A 16078-nucleotide genomic window follows, 5' to 3' on the forward strand; every position below is an offset into this window, starting at 1 on the left:
AAGGCATTTCATTTCAATTATTTTTATTTCAATATCCTTGAAAGGTTTTTTTTTTTAAATAAAAACAGTCTTACGCCAAAAGAGGCAAGATTTATAAATGCAAATAAATGTATGAATAAATACTCAGGCCCTCTTAAGTAGCTTGCCAAATACAAAACCCATCATCTGTGTAGGAAAGACTGTCCTGCACCTGCAACATGACCCAATGAGAGGGGATTTTCATCCATGGTCATTGGCTCCTCAGAATGAAGACCTCAGGTCCACGCTGTGCAGGATGATGACGGATGGTAAAGGTTGAACCCTTTTCCTCTCTCATGGGCTTTGTCAGCTTGTCTTCCATGGCTCACAGCAGCTCTCGACACATTCTCGTTCCCTTGATCTTGTGGGTCAGATAGACTCCTCAGCCAGGGTCTTAACCCCACCATTCACCTATCAGTACTTCCTCAGCTGGACCCAAGCATTTATCAGCCCACTCAGTCCCAAAATAAAATTCTCAATATTCCTCAAAGTCTTCAGTCCAGATTGTCCAAGGATAGCCTGAAAGTTTTTTTTTTAATGAAAACAAATATTATTTGCAGAAAAAGTTTTTAAAGTACTGTCTAAATTAGAATTAGCAGAGAATAATTTCAAATCATTCATTTCAAATGCTGATTCTTATAATATCCCTCTGTCAGTGACTAGGTCCTCAATCTACCACTGTGCCATACAATGATGCCCCTACACTATCCCTACCAGGGCAGTATTGAAACAATGAGAAACTTGGAAGCACAGGACAAAAGAAACCTAGAGTTCCTCTTGCCTCCTCTCACCACAGGACCTTTGTCTTCTTTTCAGTGGAAACGTAAAAGTTGGTTCAGGCCTCTCTCTGTTATGAAAGCCCACGGTAACAGTAGGACAGCAGTGGGATGACTCCTCCATTTCCTGTGTTTATTGGGGATCTACCAAATGTTAGGCATCTTGTCTTCTGACTTCTGTCTCCACAGTAAGCGCTTCTAGACCCTGCTTCGTTACATTTGTTACTTTACAAACATACAGTTTCTCTACTCTAACTCCCCCCTCCCCCCCCCAACTTCCTTGTTACTTGTGCCAGCAAGTAGAGTTCTTGACACAAAGCCCATGTTTGGGGTGAGTGATCAAATCAGAGCATGTTTCTCTGTGAGCTTGAACAGTCCCTGCGTGAGGTATCAGACAGAGAGCTCAGGAATAGTTCCTTGGCACACTCATTAATCAAACCTAGACATTTCTAGCCAACAGCAAACCCTGACAGCACTAACACCGCCCCACCTGCCCCCCGACTTTCTTCTGGAACACAAATGGATCCACGTCACCAGGTTTCCACTTTTCATGTTGACCATTTGGGCAGGATCCTCAACTACATCTCCAAATCTGCTCTCTGCTTCCTTCCACCCGCTTACTGCCCTGCCAGAAGGCTACACAAGCCACCTCAGCCTGGCTTAGTTTATCTATCCCTGGCTGGCCATGGCTAGTGGAGAACACTGGCACATCTGAGAAAGAGAAGGCCAGGGGTTTCATTTTTTTTTCTCTCTTCAGGGCATCCAAAGGCTATGGTAGCCTTTGAGGTCAAACTTCTTATCAGATGGTTCTTCCCACACAAATATATTCCCCTCCTCCAGAGTTTCCACATTTGGGCTTAATAGACCTTTTATCAAACTCTCCTTGACTCAACTTTTTTGACTCCTTGATTCAATTTGAATTAAATGCTGGTTTCCTGCTAGAACCTGGACTGATGATGTCTCAAGTACTATAAATTTGTGACATAGCCAGCCATGATAGTGTTCAACGGGAAGTCTCCAGAACTTCTTTCCCTCTCCCTTCCTGTTACCATCTTTATATACCCGGACATGACTGTATGGCATTGCAGTCTCTGACTACCTATTTGCTGAGTGAGTGAGAAGCAGCTCTAAGACACCCCTGAGCATCGTTTTAGATTAGAATATATCAAGTCGAGGCACATTCGTCTAGACTATCCGATGCTAAATTTCCAGTTTTACTTCAGTAACCAGGTAGATGGGCTCAACTGAACAAATCCCATGCTCCCTTTTCTCCTGCTCTGACTGACTTATGGCTCAACTCCAAGACAAGGGATGCCAAGGGATGAGCTGACATTTCAGGGACAGCTGAACAGACCGAGAGATTAGTCTAACAGACTGAGAGGTTAGTCTGCTGATCCTCCCTAAATCTTGGAGAAAATAGGCTCTTTAGCTCCTGTCACCCAATTCCAATGGGCTGGCTTCTCAAGTTTATCACGTCTGTGTTCTCCACCCAAACAGAAATGCTGAGGAGGGTCAACCGGAGAGCCCCAAATCCATCCAGGTTTCTAATGCACAAGTCTGAACAGTCAATAGGGTTGCACATCACTCACCGTGTATATTGATCTTGCTGGTGCACAGCAGAAGCAACTTCAAGCTCTGCTATTGGGGGAAGTGTTTCCGTGACCCGCACCAAGGGGAACCTCTGAGTGGACTCTACAGTTCAAGATAGAGAGCTGTGTAAGTCAATAGCAAGGCAAAAAGAACTTGCAATATGGATGTGTTGGAAGACAACCTGCCCTTTGTCTAAAAAAAAAAAAAAGGCTTGGGCAGTTTCTATCACTCATTTGATTTCCTTCCAGTGGCTCTAATACTTTTAACCTGCTTCACTCAACTCTGTGTCTGCGCCTTCGTTTTTCACTCTGTTTCCTGAGACTGTGACCTGAAGCCCTGCAAAAGTCGCCATTAAAGGTAGCATTCATTCCACGTTTAGCCCTCCGAAGGGGAAGATGGCAAAACTTCCTCAACCAAAAGGAACAAATGAGACCTGAAACAGAGTCTCTGCTTGGGCCTGGATCCCCCCTGTCCCCATTACCTCCTCACAGAACCCTTGTACTTGGGCCCTGAACGTCCTTTGATTTTCATTTCATGGTCAGTAAATACCAGCCACCTCCAGGGTACCACTTCTGTCAGCCCAGACACCGAGATTAGCTTCTATTACTGGATAAAGATGAAGGTGTTTTACAGCTGTAATCAGCATCCCAGACTGCTTAGTTCTGAGCCGATGAAAGGGGAGATTATTTTGAGTGGGTCTGATCCTGACTGACTAATAAAGCTCTCTAAAGAGAGACCAGGTCTCCCCCAAGATCAGAGAGACTCTAGCTGCCTCAAAGCAGCAGTCGTGTGGGACTGTAGGTGCCGTGAAGGAGCTGTGACTGGCCTTTGGAAGCCAAGGTCCTCGGTATGAAGTAAATTCTGCCAGGAACAAATATGGAAGCAGGGTTTCTGGATAAGAATGCAGCATGACCAACATTTTATTTTAGCATTGGTTGTCTCTGAGCTAAGCCATCCTCAGCTAAGGAGTGCTCGAACTTCCAACTGACAGAAGCGGAGATGACACACATGTATTGTGTTAAGCCACTGTTTGGGATAATTGGTTACACCACAGAAACTAAAATAGCGACCAATAGTGTGTCAGCCTGAACGTCACCAGAGGCAATGATTACAAATTCTGGGGCTCTAAGATCTATTAGATTTGAATCATCCTCCCCTGAAGCCTGGGATCCTGGATGTTCTATCTAGACTTCCAAATTGACTTGGGTTACATGAAAGCTTTCAGAACAAATTTTCTGTGCAAATAATTGCTTAGACAACCCTTGACAAGACATCTTGGGCGGCCTTCTGCAATTTGAGATTTGAAGACTGCTCTTAAAGATTATATCAAAGGAGTCTCCCCATAAAATGAAATAAATATCAATGAGAATTAATAAAGTTCTTCTGACTGGAGAGCCAGGCTGCTCATCGTCTTCTTGTGGATTCAGTTTGTAGATGTTTTACAGCAAAGAATAACCAGAAGGTAGTATCAAAAGCTATTTTACCTGTCAAAATAATGGCTGGTCTGGAATATTCTCTAATGTTACAATATCTTTGGTTTCTCCTGGTATACAAAGACATGCAACTCATATGCTAATTGCAAAGCTTCTAAGACTTGATTTTAAAGAACACCTGAAGTCAAATGTATGTCATTTTAATACCTTCTTCAGCATAGCTAAGACAGGTAAATTGTTTCCTATCACACTACACTGGAAAACAGAGTTTCTTTCAAATACTGTGAATTCACCAATGCGCATAAAGGTAACAAGGGCTGTCAGGAATATTTGAAAACATCACAAATGTCCTCTCAGGAACTTGTCAATTCTCTCTCCCAAACAGGTGACATTTTTCAGGAAGCTCCAGAGAGCTTTTAAAAATTAAAAAGAACCCCAGTGTGGGTTTCAACCTGGCTGAATCTCACAAACAGGACGGATTTCCAGCCGTAGAATAAAGCCTTATCACACTGCCTGTGACGATGTCCAGGCTGCCCTGCATGCAGTGCTTCCAACTTTTTTTTCAAAGAGATTTCTATCACTGTTCAAAGGTCTCTTGCATCTAGGACATCTGGGCTCTAACCTCATTTCATCCTTCCAATGTAATGCTGTGTTCCCATTGTGTAACCTGCCAGGGGGTTTCACATCACTTTACTCCTGGTGGGTTTTCTGTCCAAGATCAGTTCGTCTCCCACAGGAGAACATATCTATACCTCATGTTTGGAAAGCCTGTTTTCCCCATCAATTATTTTATGTTCTTGTCTCAAAACTACTACATACATATATATATATATATATATATATATATATATATATATATATATATATACACACACATACATACACACTCACATGGTACATATATACATGTTCATTTCCACATGAAATGAGTTTGGGGGTGGGTGTTTGTATGAGTGCAGGTGCATGGATGTGCATGCACAAGTGAACATGTGTGTACACATGTAGAAGCCAGAGGCGCCATTTCTTCTCAGGCCCTGTCCTCCTTGTGCTACTGTTTTGAAATGGGGTCTCTCACTGGCCTGGGGGCTCACCCGAGTAGGCTAGACTTCCTGACCAGTGAGCCCCAGAGATCTGCCTGTCTCTGCCACCACTGCTGGCTTTAAAAAAGGGGGGGGGTTCTGGCTATTCTTGACTTCAGGTCCTCCTACTTGCAAACCACCGACTGACTTAATTTTGTTGTAATGATTGATTTGTCTTGGAAAGTGTTAGTTAAGCCCAGATCATAAGACAAAGTCAGGGTTGGAAAGGAGACGGACGAACATAGTGGGTAGAGATGGAGGCAGAGGGTTCAGGCAGGAACCATCTGGGCAAAGATGGAGGACATGTTCGAAGCGTATTTTCTGACATCCTTTCTTTCAGAGCTGGTATAAATGGCTGTCACATAAAGACATTCAGTGAGTGCCCAGAATAAACCATTCTATTCCAGCTGTGGACTCTTCACACTTATGAATTCCTTCCTGCAAAGAAAGAGCCATCCTTTGCATTTTGAGCTAGCCTATAACCAAGCAGATAGCTATAACCTTCCCTGTTTTATGAACCCAACCTGCACTTTAAGAGTCATCAATATTATGGGTAATGGTTTAAGCAAGTAAAAATTAGGATTTCATGTTATCTTGCTTAGTTGCAAAACATCTGGCACCAGTCATTTATCTCCTCTTCTGCAGGAAATTGAAAACCTGCATAGTCTTTATTATCCTGGTCATAAACACGCTGGCAGCTATAACTTTACATTGCCATTAGTTTTATTTGGGGATACTATGAACTGGGTCATCCACCTAGTTTTGACACTTACTAAGCCTCTTTCACAATAAAAGTCAATTTTCTCTTCTCTTCTCGGCGTTACCTTAGGACCCGCCCACATTAACTGCAGGAAAGAAAATGCTCTAACCCGTGCTAAACTGTCTCTTCTGAAGACTCAGTGTCACAGAAGCTGCCACAGCTTTTTAGAGGGAATAGGTTTCATCTCCATGTCCAGGGTTAGATGTAAAAAGCAAGAAGAGTTTTGATGGGAGCCAGCCCAATCCCCAGGCCCTCATTCCCATTGAAAACCCTGCTTCGGAGGACACTGTTTGGGCAGAATTGATTGAATGAACTCTGACTCTAGAAACTACCTATATAAATCAGTAACTTCAACCGAGTATCGCAAAATCCCATGGTCTTTGCTTTGTGTACCTCCGGTGGCTTTGACCAATAAACCAGTTACTTAAACTCTCTTAGATTCCATTTTCTCATTAGCAGAAGAATGAAATGCTTATAAAAATTAAGTAAATTGGTATGTGTCAAAGAACAGCACAGATATCAGGACTTGATTCAACAAGAGTTTCCCTTACCCTAGACAGCCTGGAGCAGATTCTCTGTACCTGCTGGGGCCCTGTGCAGGAGGAGCTGTGCCTGAGGCACCCGTGTTTGCTGGGGCCCTTGGCAGGCAGTACTGCAGTGTTCAGTACAGAGAGCTAAAGACGGAGAGCTTTGGGTTGGGACGGTTTCACCATTGGGCAAGATATGGAATGACACCTTCTCCCGCTCGGCAGCTGGAGGCGAGTGGAAACACTGATATCAGAGACCTGACGCAGGATTCCACAAAGGCTGCCCAGCACGCAAGTGGATGTCTCCCGTTCATCTCCAGAACATGGAAGGCAGTGTCTGGAGAGGTGTCTCAGTGATTCAGAGTCCTTGCTTCTCTGCATGTTCATTTTCATCTTTCCCATTCTTAAGATTAAGTTTTTAATTTTAAAGTTTATTTTATTTTATTTATTTATTTATTGAGACTGGATTTTACTATGGAGCCCCGACTGTCCTGGAACTCACTCTGTAGACCAGTCTGGCCTCAGACTCACTGAGATCAGCCTTGGCTCTGCCTTCCGAGTGCTGGGGTTAAAGGAGTGGGCCATTACACCAGGCAGGCTTCATGTCTTGCTCACCTCCCCTTTCCTATACCTTTCTCTCCCTAGGGCTGTGCTGTTTCATAAACGTTTAGCGTGAATCAATGGCCTACCAAAAGCTATGCTACCACGAGGGACACAAGGATGGGTAAAAGGAAGTCCTCACTCAGGTGACGATGATAACTGAGTGAGTAAGACAGTAAGAAAATTAATACCAAGACAGACAACAAGAGCCGTCCTGTTTCTCAGACATGGAGGAGAGTATCGGGGGCCCACTTCCTCCACGCAGCTCTACCATGTATCAGGCTCAGGAAGGATCCGGGTGAGCTCTCCTTGTTTCTTTTTTGGAGGGTGGATGTTTTGAGGATGGATGAGTCTCCTACATCGCGGTGGGCACCCGTGTAACAATGCTCGTATTGTCGTTCATGAGCCACAGAGCCGCTCTGGAGTGTGCGGCTAGTACCCACACCAGACTGTTGAATGAGGCGCACCGGCATTTGCTTTTCCATTCCCTTTCTTTATCTCATGCTACCGCATTACCAGAGATTCAGACCGGCAGGTTTCTCTCCCTTACCTCTCTCCCTGCTGCCTGCAATCCATCATTACAAAGAGCGGCCTTAAAAACAGCGCTCAGGGGAGACGGGATTTTCTTTCCACGTCTCTCTCAGAAAGAGCAACTTAGAATGGTGGTGGCGGTGGGGTGGTGCGGTTAGGTTGAAGGAATATAAATAAAAAGGAATCCACCTCTTTTCCTTTTGAAGATGCTAAGTCTCAAAAGGATTGTTGGTCTTCTAAAAAAAAGGTCATCACCCTGGCTCTGCACAGAACATTAAAACGATATGCCTGGTAATAAAGCCAGGGGCCTTTTATTGAGAGCCATCGAGGGAAGGCAGGCCCAAGACAGGCTTTTTTGGATGCAGGAAAGCCACAGGTTCATAAATATAGCTTGTGAGGCTCATCTTGTGGCTAGCCCGGACTGAAAATTTGTGACTTCTCCAATTATATGAGGTGACAGGGGAACAACTGACTTGTTCTCAGACAAGACTGCTGTGCTCAAAATTATGGCCAGGAAACAGAAATGGCCAAGCTTCCCCGGGCAACTATAAAACTCGGCAGAGCTGGGTTAAACCCTTCCTGGGGTAGAGCAGGTACACTAGATGAGAGAGCCGACAGACAGACAAATCATCATTACCTCCCTTTAAGAATCTGTTTTCCTCCTTAAAACCACAATATGGGTTGTTTTGTTTTGTTTTGTTTTTAATGTTATTAATTGAGCAAAATTTTCATGATCCACACAAAATTTCCACTAACGATTCATATATAGCTGACGTTAAATATTGTTTAACTAATGCTAACTAGCCAAACATGGCTTAATAACTTGCTAATACCAACCGGATTGTTTAAATCTAGGTCTTTAGGTGCACACGTCTAATTTTTCCCAGACTAAGGGTCTGTGCGACTGCTTGTTTCAGTAGCTAGCAAAAGCCTGGGGCACATGATCCCCCGGGGAAAGGCTAGCTGGGTCTCTAGGTGGCTGCTGTTGCCCTGCAGTGGAAGACAGGGCGTTGCCCAGTTTCCTGTAGTTTAAAAAAAAAAAAAAAAGAGTTTACACAGCAGACCCGAAGCCTCCTTTTGTATCATCTCACAAGTGCAAAGGAGCTGTCCACCCAATGGAGACAAAGAATATCAGTAAACATCACTCAATTCTGTGGCTTTTCAAAGAGTCCAAAATATTCTTTCTGGACAGGCATATGAGCATTATCCTACCACTTGGGGGCCTGAGGAAGGAGAACTATAATTCTTGAGGGCCAGTCTGGGTTATGTAGTAAGACCTCTCTCTCTCTCTCTCTCTCTCTCTCTCTCTCTCTCTCTCTCTCTCTCACACACACACACACACACACACACACACACACACACACAAACAGGAGGGGGTAGGGGAGAGGGAGAAAGAAAGAGAGACTGGAGGAGATTAAAATGGAAACTAAACAGAAGCCAGACCTTGTAACAAACCTTGAAGCCCAGGTACTCAGGAGGCTGAGGCAGGAGGATCACAAGTATGAGTACCATCTCAGCTATAAATTATAGCAATTTAATGGGATCTTGCCTCAAAATTTAGAAAGAGGGGATGGGCATAGCTCAGCGGTGTAGAGTGCTTGCCTAGTACACCCAAGGCCCTAGATTGGATTTCCAGTTTTTTAAAAATCATTTCTCTTCGGTGAAGGAAAAGGACATCCCCCTGTCCATATCACAGTCTCTCTTTATAACATGACTTGACAGCAGGAATTCAGAAGGAGGCCACACAGTCAGAAAGAGATGAACTTGGAGCCAGAGCATCTGTGCCCACGGCCTGCTTAGCTGCTCTAATTAGGGTCCCCTTAGTCCCTCCCCGCTTCTCTGGAGAGGATAGGGGGCTTTTTAATTGAGGCTATTAGGAGTTCTCTTTATACAAAGACACCCCATGAAGTGAAGGCTCCAGCAGAAGCTCTGCCCACTCTCCAATTACTTCATGCAATTCTGAGAAATAATGGTATCTTGTCTCATTTAAAAATAAACCCCAGGCGTGTTCCCCATGGCTTTCTCTCCCCTGCCTACTCACAGGAGTTTCTTCTTGCCAATTAGGCAAACTTTCCATTATTTAGGGAGGTGGCTTTGATCATGACTGTCCCCTGATAATGAGACGTGCTGAGCCGGATTCTATTTGCCCACAGTTCCTTTATTCCAGACCCAAGGCTGCTGAAAATGAACCCGGGGCTGGAGTTTGCTCTGAACAGATACGGCAGCTTTGGGATCTCCCGTCTTACAACGTAGGCTGCCGTGGAACTCACCTGGAATAGCCCTCACGCTCAAAGTGTTCAGCTTTGAGGAGCCACCCCCTCTTAAGAGACCAGATGTAGATTTGTACTTCTGACCTGTTCCAAGAAAAGAAATTAAACATTTAGATGACAAACAAGCACATTCTGCTAGCTGTGGTGGTCCATGCCTCTCATCCCAGCGCTTGGGAGGCTGAGGCCGACAGATCCTGATTGAAGTCAGCCTGGACTACACAGTAAGACCCCAGTGCCCCTCCCTTCCAAAATGGCATTCTTGCTGTCTTCTTTGTGCTAGTTCAAAGGATTATCAAGGAGTTCTGAAAGCGGTCTGGAGCAACAAGGCACTGAAGTTCTTTTACCATTAAGTCCTCTCTCACTAACAAACACAAGGGCCTGTTGGTACAAGTCTTTAACCTTAGCACAGCCCCAGGGAGAAAGAGGCAGATATATCTCTGTGGGTTCCAGGCCAGCCAGAGCTACATACTGAGTTCCTGTCTCAAAACAAACAAACAAACAAATCACAAAACATAATGACAACAAAAACCCACAGACTCTTTCTAAAGTAATGGTTTCTCCACTACCATAAATATCATTATGACCTGTCTGCTCATGAAAAGTATCACCCTTATTTATGAAATACTACTTTTATCTACGTTGATATGATATGTGTTTAGGAAACATTTCAGAATAATTATGTGTAATGGCATGAGTATTATGATTTTTTTCATTACTTTATATGCTTAGACTTGTAAGAAAAACCTTTGAAAGCCATCAAATTTGTCGTCTGGATAGGTATTTGAAAGAATCGAATGTACTGGGTAATGCAATGGGTACTGTAATGGGTACTGTAATGGGTAACGTTCCACTACCCATGTCTTTCTAGGCATTTTTCTACCTTGTATCTTTCTTTCTTAATTGTATTCATATAGGAAAATAGTTCCAGAAACATAAAACTATGAATTATTTTCAAATAACATACACTTACTTAAAATAAAGATTCCAATGCCTATAAAATACCTTTATACTGTCTTTATACTGTAATTTTGTTCATTGTGCAGCTTTGGACAAAACCATGAACTTTTCTGAGTTTGGTCATTTTTTTCCCCCTTTCATGCACAAAACAAAAATAATAGTACTATTTACATATTGTTCTGGTTTCATCCTGGGGCTATGACAAATATCAAAACCGAAGACAACTTGGGGTATGGATTTATTTGTCTTACACTTCCTGGTATCAGTCTAGCATTGAGGGAAGTCAGAGCTGTCCTGATCACTCTTATTCTGCATGCTGCTACCTCCACCTGGAAACTCCCTCCACAGCTAGGAAGCACAGCAGTAACCACAGAGGCTGTTGCTCGCTAGCTGGCTTGCAGACTGACGTATACTTTCTTGGAGTACCTAGAACCAGCATTTACATACAGTAGGTACACAATAAGTAGCCGACTGAACTAAAAAGAAAATCGGGGGCGAGGGGGCAAGCAGGTATTTGTGTGTGTTTTCCTGGGCAAAGGGACGCCCCTCACAGAGACAACCCTTGAGATGCATTTATTTCTTAGCACTTACTCTGCCGTCTCCGCACTCTCCTGTGGTCTTCAAGTATTTTGTGGATAATAAAGATGATACTTAGCATAAAAACTAATAGCACTAAAATGTACCAAGTGATCTTCATGGAACAAGTGACAGCTGTAAAAATTAAAAAATATATTAAACACTATAAACCAGTATGGGACTAGTTAGCAGGCTTAAGTACTCGGCAACACACAGTTCTATCATCCCTATTATAGCTTACAGGGAGCAAGGACAGAACCAACTCCTGGTTTCTGTCTTTTGACCTCTACTCATGTGCTATGGCAGACATGCGCACATACACACGCACACACACACACACACACACACACACACACATACACACACACACACACACACACACACACATACACACCCTACACAATGAGATAGTACCTCAGATAAGAGGCAATATTGTGGCACATGCCTTTAATGGCGAAGGCATTCGTAGCCTTAACAGGAACAGGGTCCCTTGCTCCCCCGAATGTCTTTCCACTACATGAAATGAAGCTACTAAAAGAGGAAATTGGCCAAGTGGCTCCCAGGGATCCATTCAATTCAAACTCCTGGCATTTAATTTCACTTCCAGGTGATGCCAATATCAATGTTCTTATTGTACATCAAGAGTGCCACAGGGCAGCAGCACTAGAGTCAGAGCTATGTGCCATTAATCATCTTGGTCATGGGCTCCCAAATATGCCCTCAAATTAACAAAGGCCAAGAAGTGCCCTGGAGGTAGGGCAACAGTGTGAAGACTGGTGCAGACAGAGGACCCCGCTGAGCTGGATGGGTGGCCAGGGAGATGAAGGATCAAATCCTGCTCTGCCAGGTAAAGGCTGGTACAATTTGGATAGAAAATGTCCCCAGAGACTCATGTGAAGGAACATTTGGGGGGGGGGGCTGCACCTTCTATATCTATGTTTACTGGAAACATAATTTTAAAAAATAATTACCTTTAATATGGCTAAGCTTTAGAAAAGCACTCTAAAGTAATGGGAAAACGTCCATAGTTTTGGAGCACCAAAATGTCTAGGGAATGGTCCCCCATGGCACTAGCAGCTCCAAGAGGCACTTGTTTACAGGTGATTGTGTTCCCGTCCCTGCACACTGCTTGTCATACAGAAGGTGCTCGCTGAAGACATACATCATAAGATGCTTTCTAATAATAGACTTTTCAGGTGAGGTGGGGGCACAGTGCTTAGCAAAAGTATTAACTGTGGGTTCAGAACAGGGTGTTAGGAACTTAATCAGCCTTGAACAGACTTTACATACGTCCGACCTTCTTTCCCCTCAGAATCAACCCAATGACCCCCAAGTCCCTAATCCACACAGCATCAAATCAGAAAACTCCCCTCACCCGGGCTGTGCCAGCTCTGAGAGAGATGGGTTGAATGGGCTAAAAGCCAACTTTAATCCTATAAGGATACCTTTTAAAAGAACTCCCACCTTTGAATTCTGAGGTTTGTTGGCTGTTCATCAAGCACAGATACCAGACATACTACAGCTATCCTAAAACAGAGAATCTTTCTAATGTCCCCTTCTAGTGTCCCAGGTCATGTCTCTTACAACCCAGACATACCACCTCTGTCTCTAGTTACGGCTGAGTCCCATAAAAATACATTTTGGGGGCAGTAGTGGCACATGCCTTTAATTCCAGCACTTGGGAGGCAGAGGCAGGCGAATTTCTGAGTTCTAGGCTAGCCTGGTCTACATAGTGAGTCAAAAAAAAAAAAAAAAAAAAAAAAAAAAAAGAAAAGAAAAGAAAAAAAAATACATTTTGGTAAGAAAACTAAAATACCCTTTCAGGTTGCATTGTTTCAGCAACAAAATTCTTCAGCAACTCGACTTCCAGTGGCATTTGGATAATGTCACAGCTCTTTCTTAATTTTTTGTATAGATACCAAAGTTCTCCTATTCCCTCTCATCTCCTTTCAAACTTACGTTTTACATCCGTTTCTAGGCGCAAGAAAATGTGAGTGCAGTTGTTCGTATTTTTCATAAATCTACAAGTGTGGTTGAGAGACTTTTCCCTGGCCAGATCCTCATCGGCAGCAGTGGCTTTTCCAGGACGTGTTTCATGGGTACAGGTAGTGTTGTCTTCCTTCACAGGGTCAGCTATAAGAGCGGCGGTGATATTAAAATACTGACAGGGTGAGTAAAAGTCACTGGCCTTCACTTCCATTGATCCCCTCATGACAAGACCTACAGAGAGGTTGAGAACGGGTTATTTGCAGAGTGTTGGTACCTAATAAGAAAACACAATTCAGAGCTAAGTATCACTGGACATAGTCATGATGTCAGTAACCCTCGGGCTGCTGATAGAGAACAGTACCAGACCACCCAGGGTTATATTGCAAGGTCTTGCCTCAAAAAACAAAACCCAAAACCAATCACAACCAAATAAACAAAGATCCAAATCTCTTTTCTATAGAACAAAATAGAAAAAGAAGTTACAGACATTACACATAATTATCACATTTGTAACTTTAAAATAGTTGCTTGCCTTGGCTTACAGAAACACCACCTTAGTCACATCCTTCATCCTCACATGGTAATCTCCAGGTGTGTGTTTCTCTGTGTCCACATATTGGCATAGTGTGTATACAGGTAAACTGATGTGTGTGCCTGCATGTACACATGTACACCTGTAGGGGGCAGATGTGAGCCTTTGTTATCTTGCAGGAACCCGGAGCTTGCTGATTGGCTAAACTGGCTGATCATCAAATCCCAAGGATCCTTGTTCCACTTCCCCATTGCAGGGACTACAAGTGTATGTCACACACAGCTTTTCATTCTGGTTCTGGGGATCTAACTTGGGTCCTTGTGCTTGCCTGGGGAGCGCTTTAAGAAGGAGCACCTCCCTAGCCCAAAGATCTCCTTTTTAAAAGGACATCAGTCATACCTGGCTAGGTTCCAGGACAGTGATCTCATCTTAAGAAAATTATATGCACCACAATCTTATTCCAAATGTCAAAGCCTCTGTGTTGAAGGTTAATACTTCAACGTATTAAAATTTGACAGGATACATTTCAGTCTGCACCGCATGTTATCCCAAAACTTCACTGATTTCCCACAAATAGGGGAATTTAGCTCCCTCCTCATAGAGTACTGGAGAGTTAGACTGGTTTCTCCTTGTGGGCATGTAAATGAAACACGTGGTCTTTTCTATCAAAGATTTAAACAGGACACAGTTGGCTCTCTGTTTTTAAAGAACTTTGTAAAGCTACGGCCTCAGGGGGAAAAAAAAATTCCTCCCCAGTCAGCAGTTTTCTAAGATCAAAGTATGAGCTCAACGCTGCATCCTGTCTCAGTTATCAGCAGTTCTCAGCTGTGTTGCTTTAAGTTAGCCAGCAGCAGAATGCAAGGCTACGTACCCTGGCCACTCACATTGAGGCACAGAACCCCTTGGAGTTAGAAATAGAAATCTAGTGAGATCCCTGGAGGGCATACTTGTTTGTTTGATTAAGGCTGGCTACACACCCTTCTGTAAAAGCAAACCTTTTTGTCTTGCTGAAATACTATGGATTTTGTGGTCATTTTCTCAAGACCCCAGACCTAATTTTAAGATAGTCAAGTGCAGAAGAAAGAAAAAAAATGGCATTGTATCACCAAGCAGGAAAAGGTGAAGTAGTTCCACTTGGTCCTTTGGGACACAAAGACCAGAGTCTTGAGTCACCGTGAAAAGGCCCACCTTATAGCTAACTTGCTGCAAGGAAGACCTAAGTGAACGAAAGTGGAAAGACAATATAAAAGACACCATCCATAGAGGGAAGAGCCAGCCCATGGGATGGGAAGAAAGATTCACAGTATATAGCTGATAAAAAGGCATATCCAGGACATGTAAGGAATTCCCATCGAGGAAGGAGGAGTACGGAGTAAAACAGACAACCTGATTTTAAAATGGGCAAATGTCAGGTATGATGGTAATGCCTGCTATCTCAGCTACTCCAGAGGCTGAGGCAGGAGGATTGCTGGATACTAGGAGTTCGGGGCCATCATGGGTAGCATAAGAAAACCGTGTCTCAAAACAAACAAACCTGCACAGAACTTGAACAGATTCTTTATTTTTTCTTTTTTTGTTTTTCGAGACAGGGTTTCTCTGTGTAGCCCTGGCTGTCCTGGAACTCACTTTGTAGACCAGGCTGACCTCGAACTCAGAAATTCGCCTGCCTCTGCCTCCCAAGTGCTGGGATTAAAGGCGTGCGCCACCACCACCCGGCTTGAACAGATTCTTACATCTGTTAAAAGATCTATGTCCAGTGGGTGTAGGCAAACATGTTCAACATCGCTTGTCATCATAAAAATGCAAGTTCGCACCACGATCAGATACAACCTGACTCCTGTCAGGGTGACCAGTGTGGAGAAGATGAATCAACAGTGCTGTTGAGAGTGGGGGGGAATGTGGAGTCCTTGTTTTGATACTGGGATAGATACTACCGCCCAGGCAGCTTGGGAAAGAGTAAATAAATTCCTCAAAGACTGAGCAGCCTAATCTCCATTAACTCCAACAGTCTCATCTTCTGGCATATATATCCCAAAGTGCCGAAATCAGACTCTCAAAGGCGTATCCCCACATTTCACAATAACTGAAATAGGGAAACCACCTGAATATCTGCTGACTGACAAATGCCTAAAGAAAACCGGGTCTGAAGAGATGACTCAGCAGTTAAGAGACCACACTGCTCTTCCAGAGGACCCTGTTCAATTCCCAGCGCCTACGTGGTAGCTCACATCCTCTACAACTCCAGTCCCAGGGGACCTGATGCCCTCTTCTGGCCTCTGTGGTCACTGCAGACACATTGTGCACAGATACAAGCAAACACACACACAAAATAGAACTAAATAAATCTTTAGTTAAGAGGGGAGGGGAACAAAGATGAAGAAGAGGGGGGGAGGGAAGGGAAGGAAAGGGAAGGGAAGGGAAGGGAAGGGAAGGGAAGGGA

At 43.8% G+C, this 16078-nt stretch overlaps 1 protein-coding gene across 1 annotated transcript in view; it reads right to left on the bottom strand.

The window, feature by feature from the left end:
* Nucleotides 1-329: 329 nt before the first annotated feature.
* Tmem156 (transmembrane protein 156) overlaps nucleotides 330-16078 on the bottom strand; it is a 29544-nt gene continuing 13795 nt past the window's right edge. Inside the window, exons 3-7 of the mRNA XM_029545426.1 lie at nucleotides 13077-13337; nucleotides 11133-11252; nucleotides 9585-9668; nucleotides 2384-2486; nucleotides 330-537 (exon numbers count right to left, since the gene is read on the bottom strand). Of these exons, the coding sequence (XP_029401286.1) occupies nucleotides 513-537; nucleotides 2384-2486; nucleotides 9585-9668; nucleotides 11133-11252; nucleotides 13077-13337 (593 nt within the window). The 3' untranslated portion in view covers nucleotides 330-512. The remainder of the gene's footprint in view (nucleotides 538-2383; nucleotides 2487-9584; nucleotides 9669-11132; nucleotides 11253-13076; nucleotides 13338-16078) is intronic.

This window comes from Mus pahari, chromosome 13 (genome assembly GCF_900095145.1).
Source record: "Mus pahari chromosome 13, PAHARI_EIJ_v1.1, whole genome shotgun sequence".
NCBI classification, from domain to species: domain Eukaryota; kingdom Metazoa; phylum Chordata; class Mammalia; order Rodentia; family Muridae; genus Mus; species Mus pahari.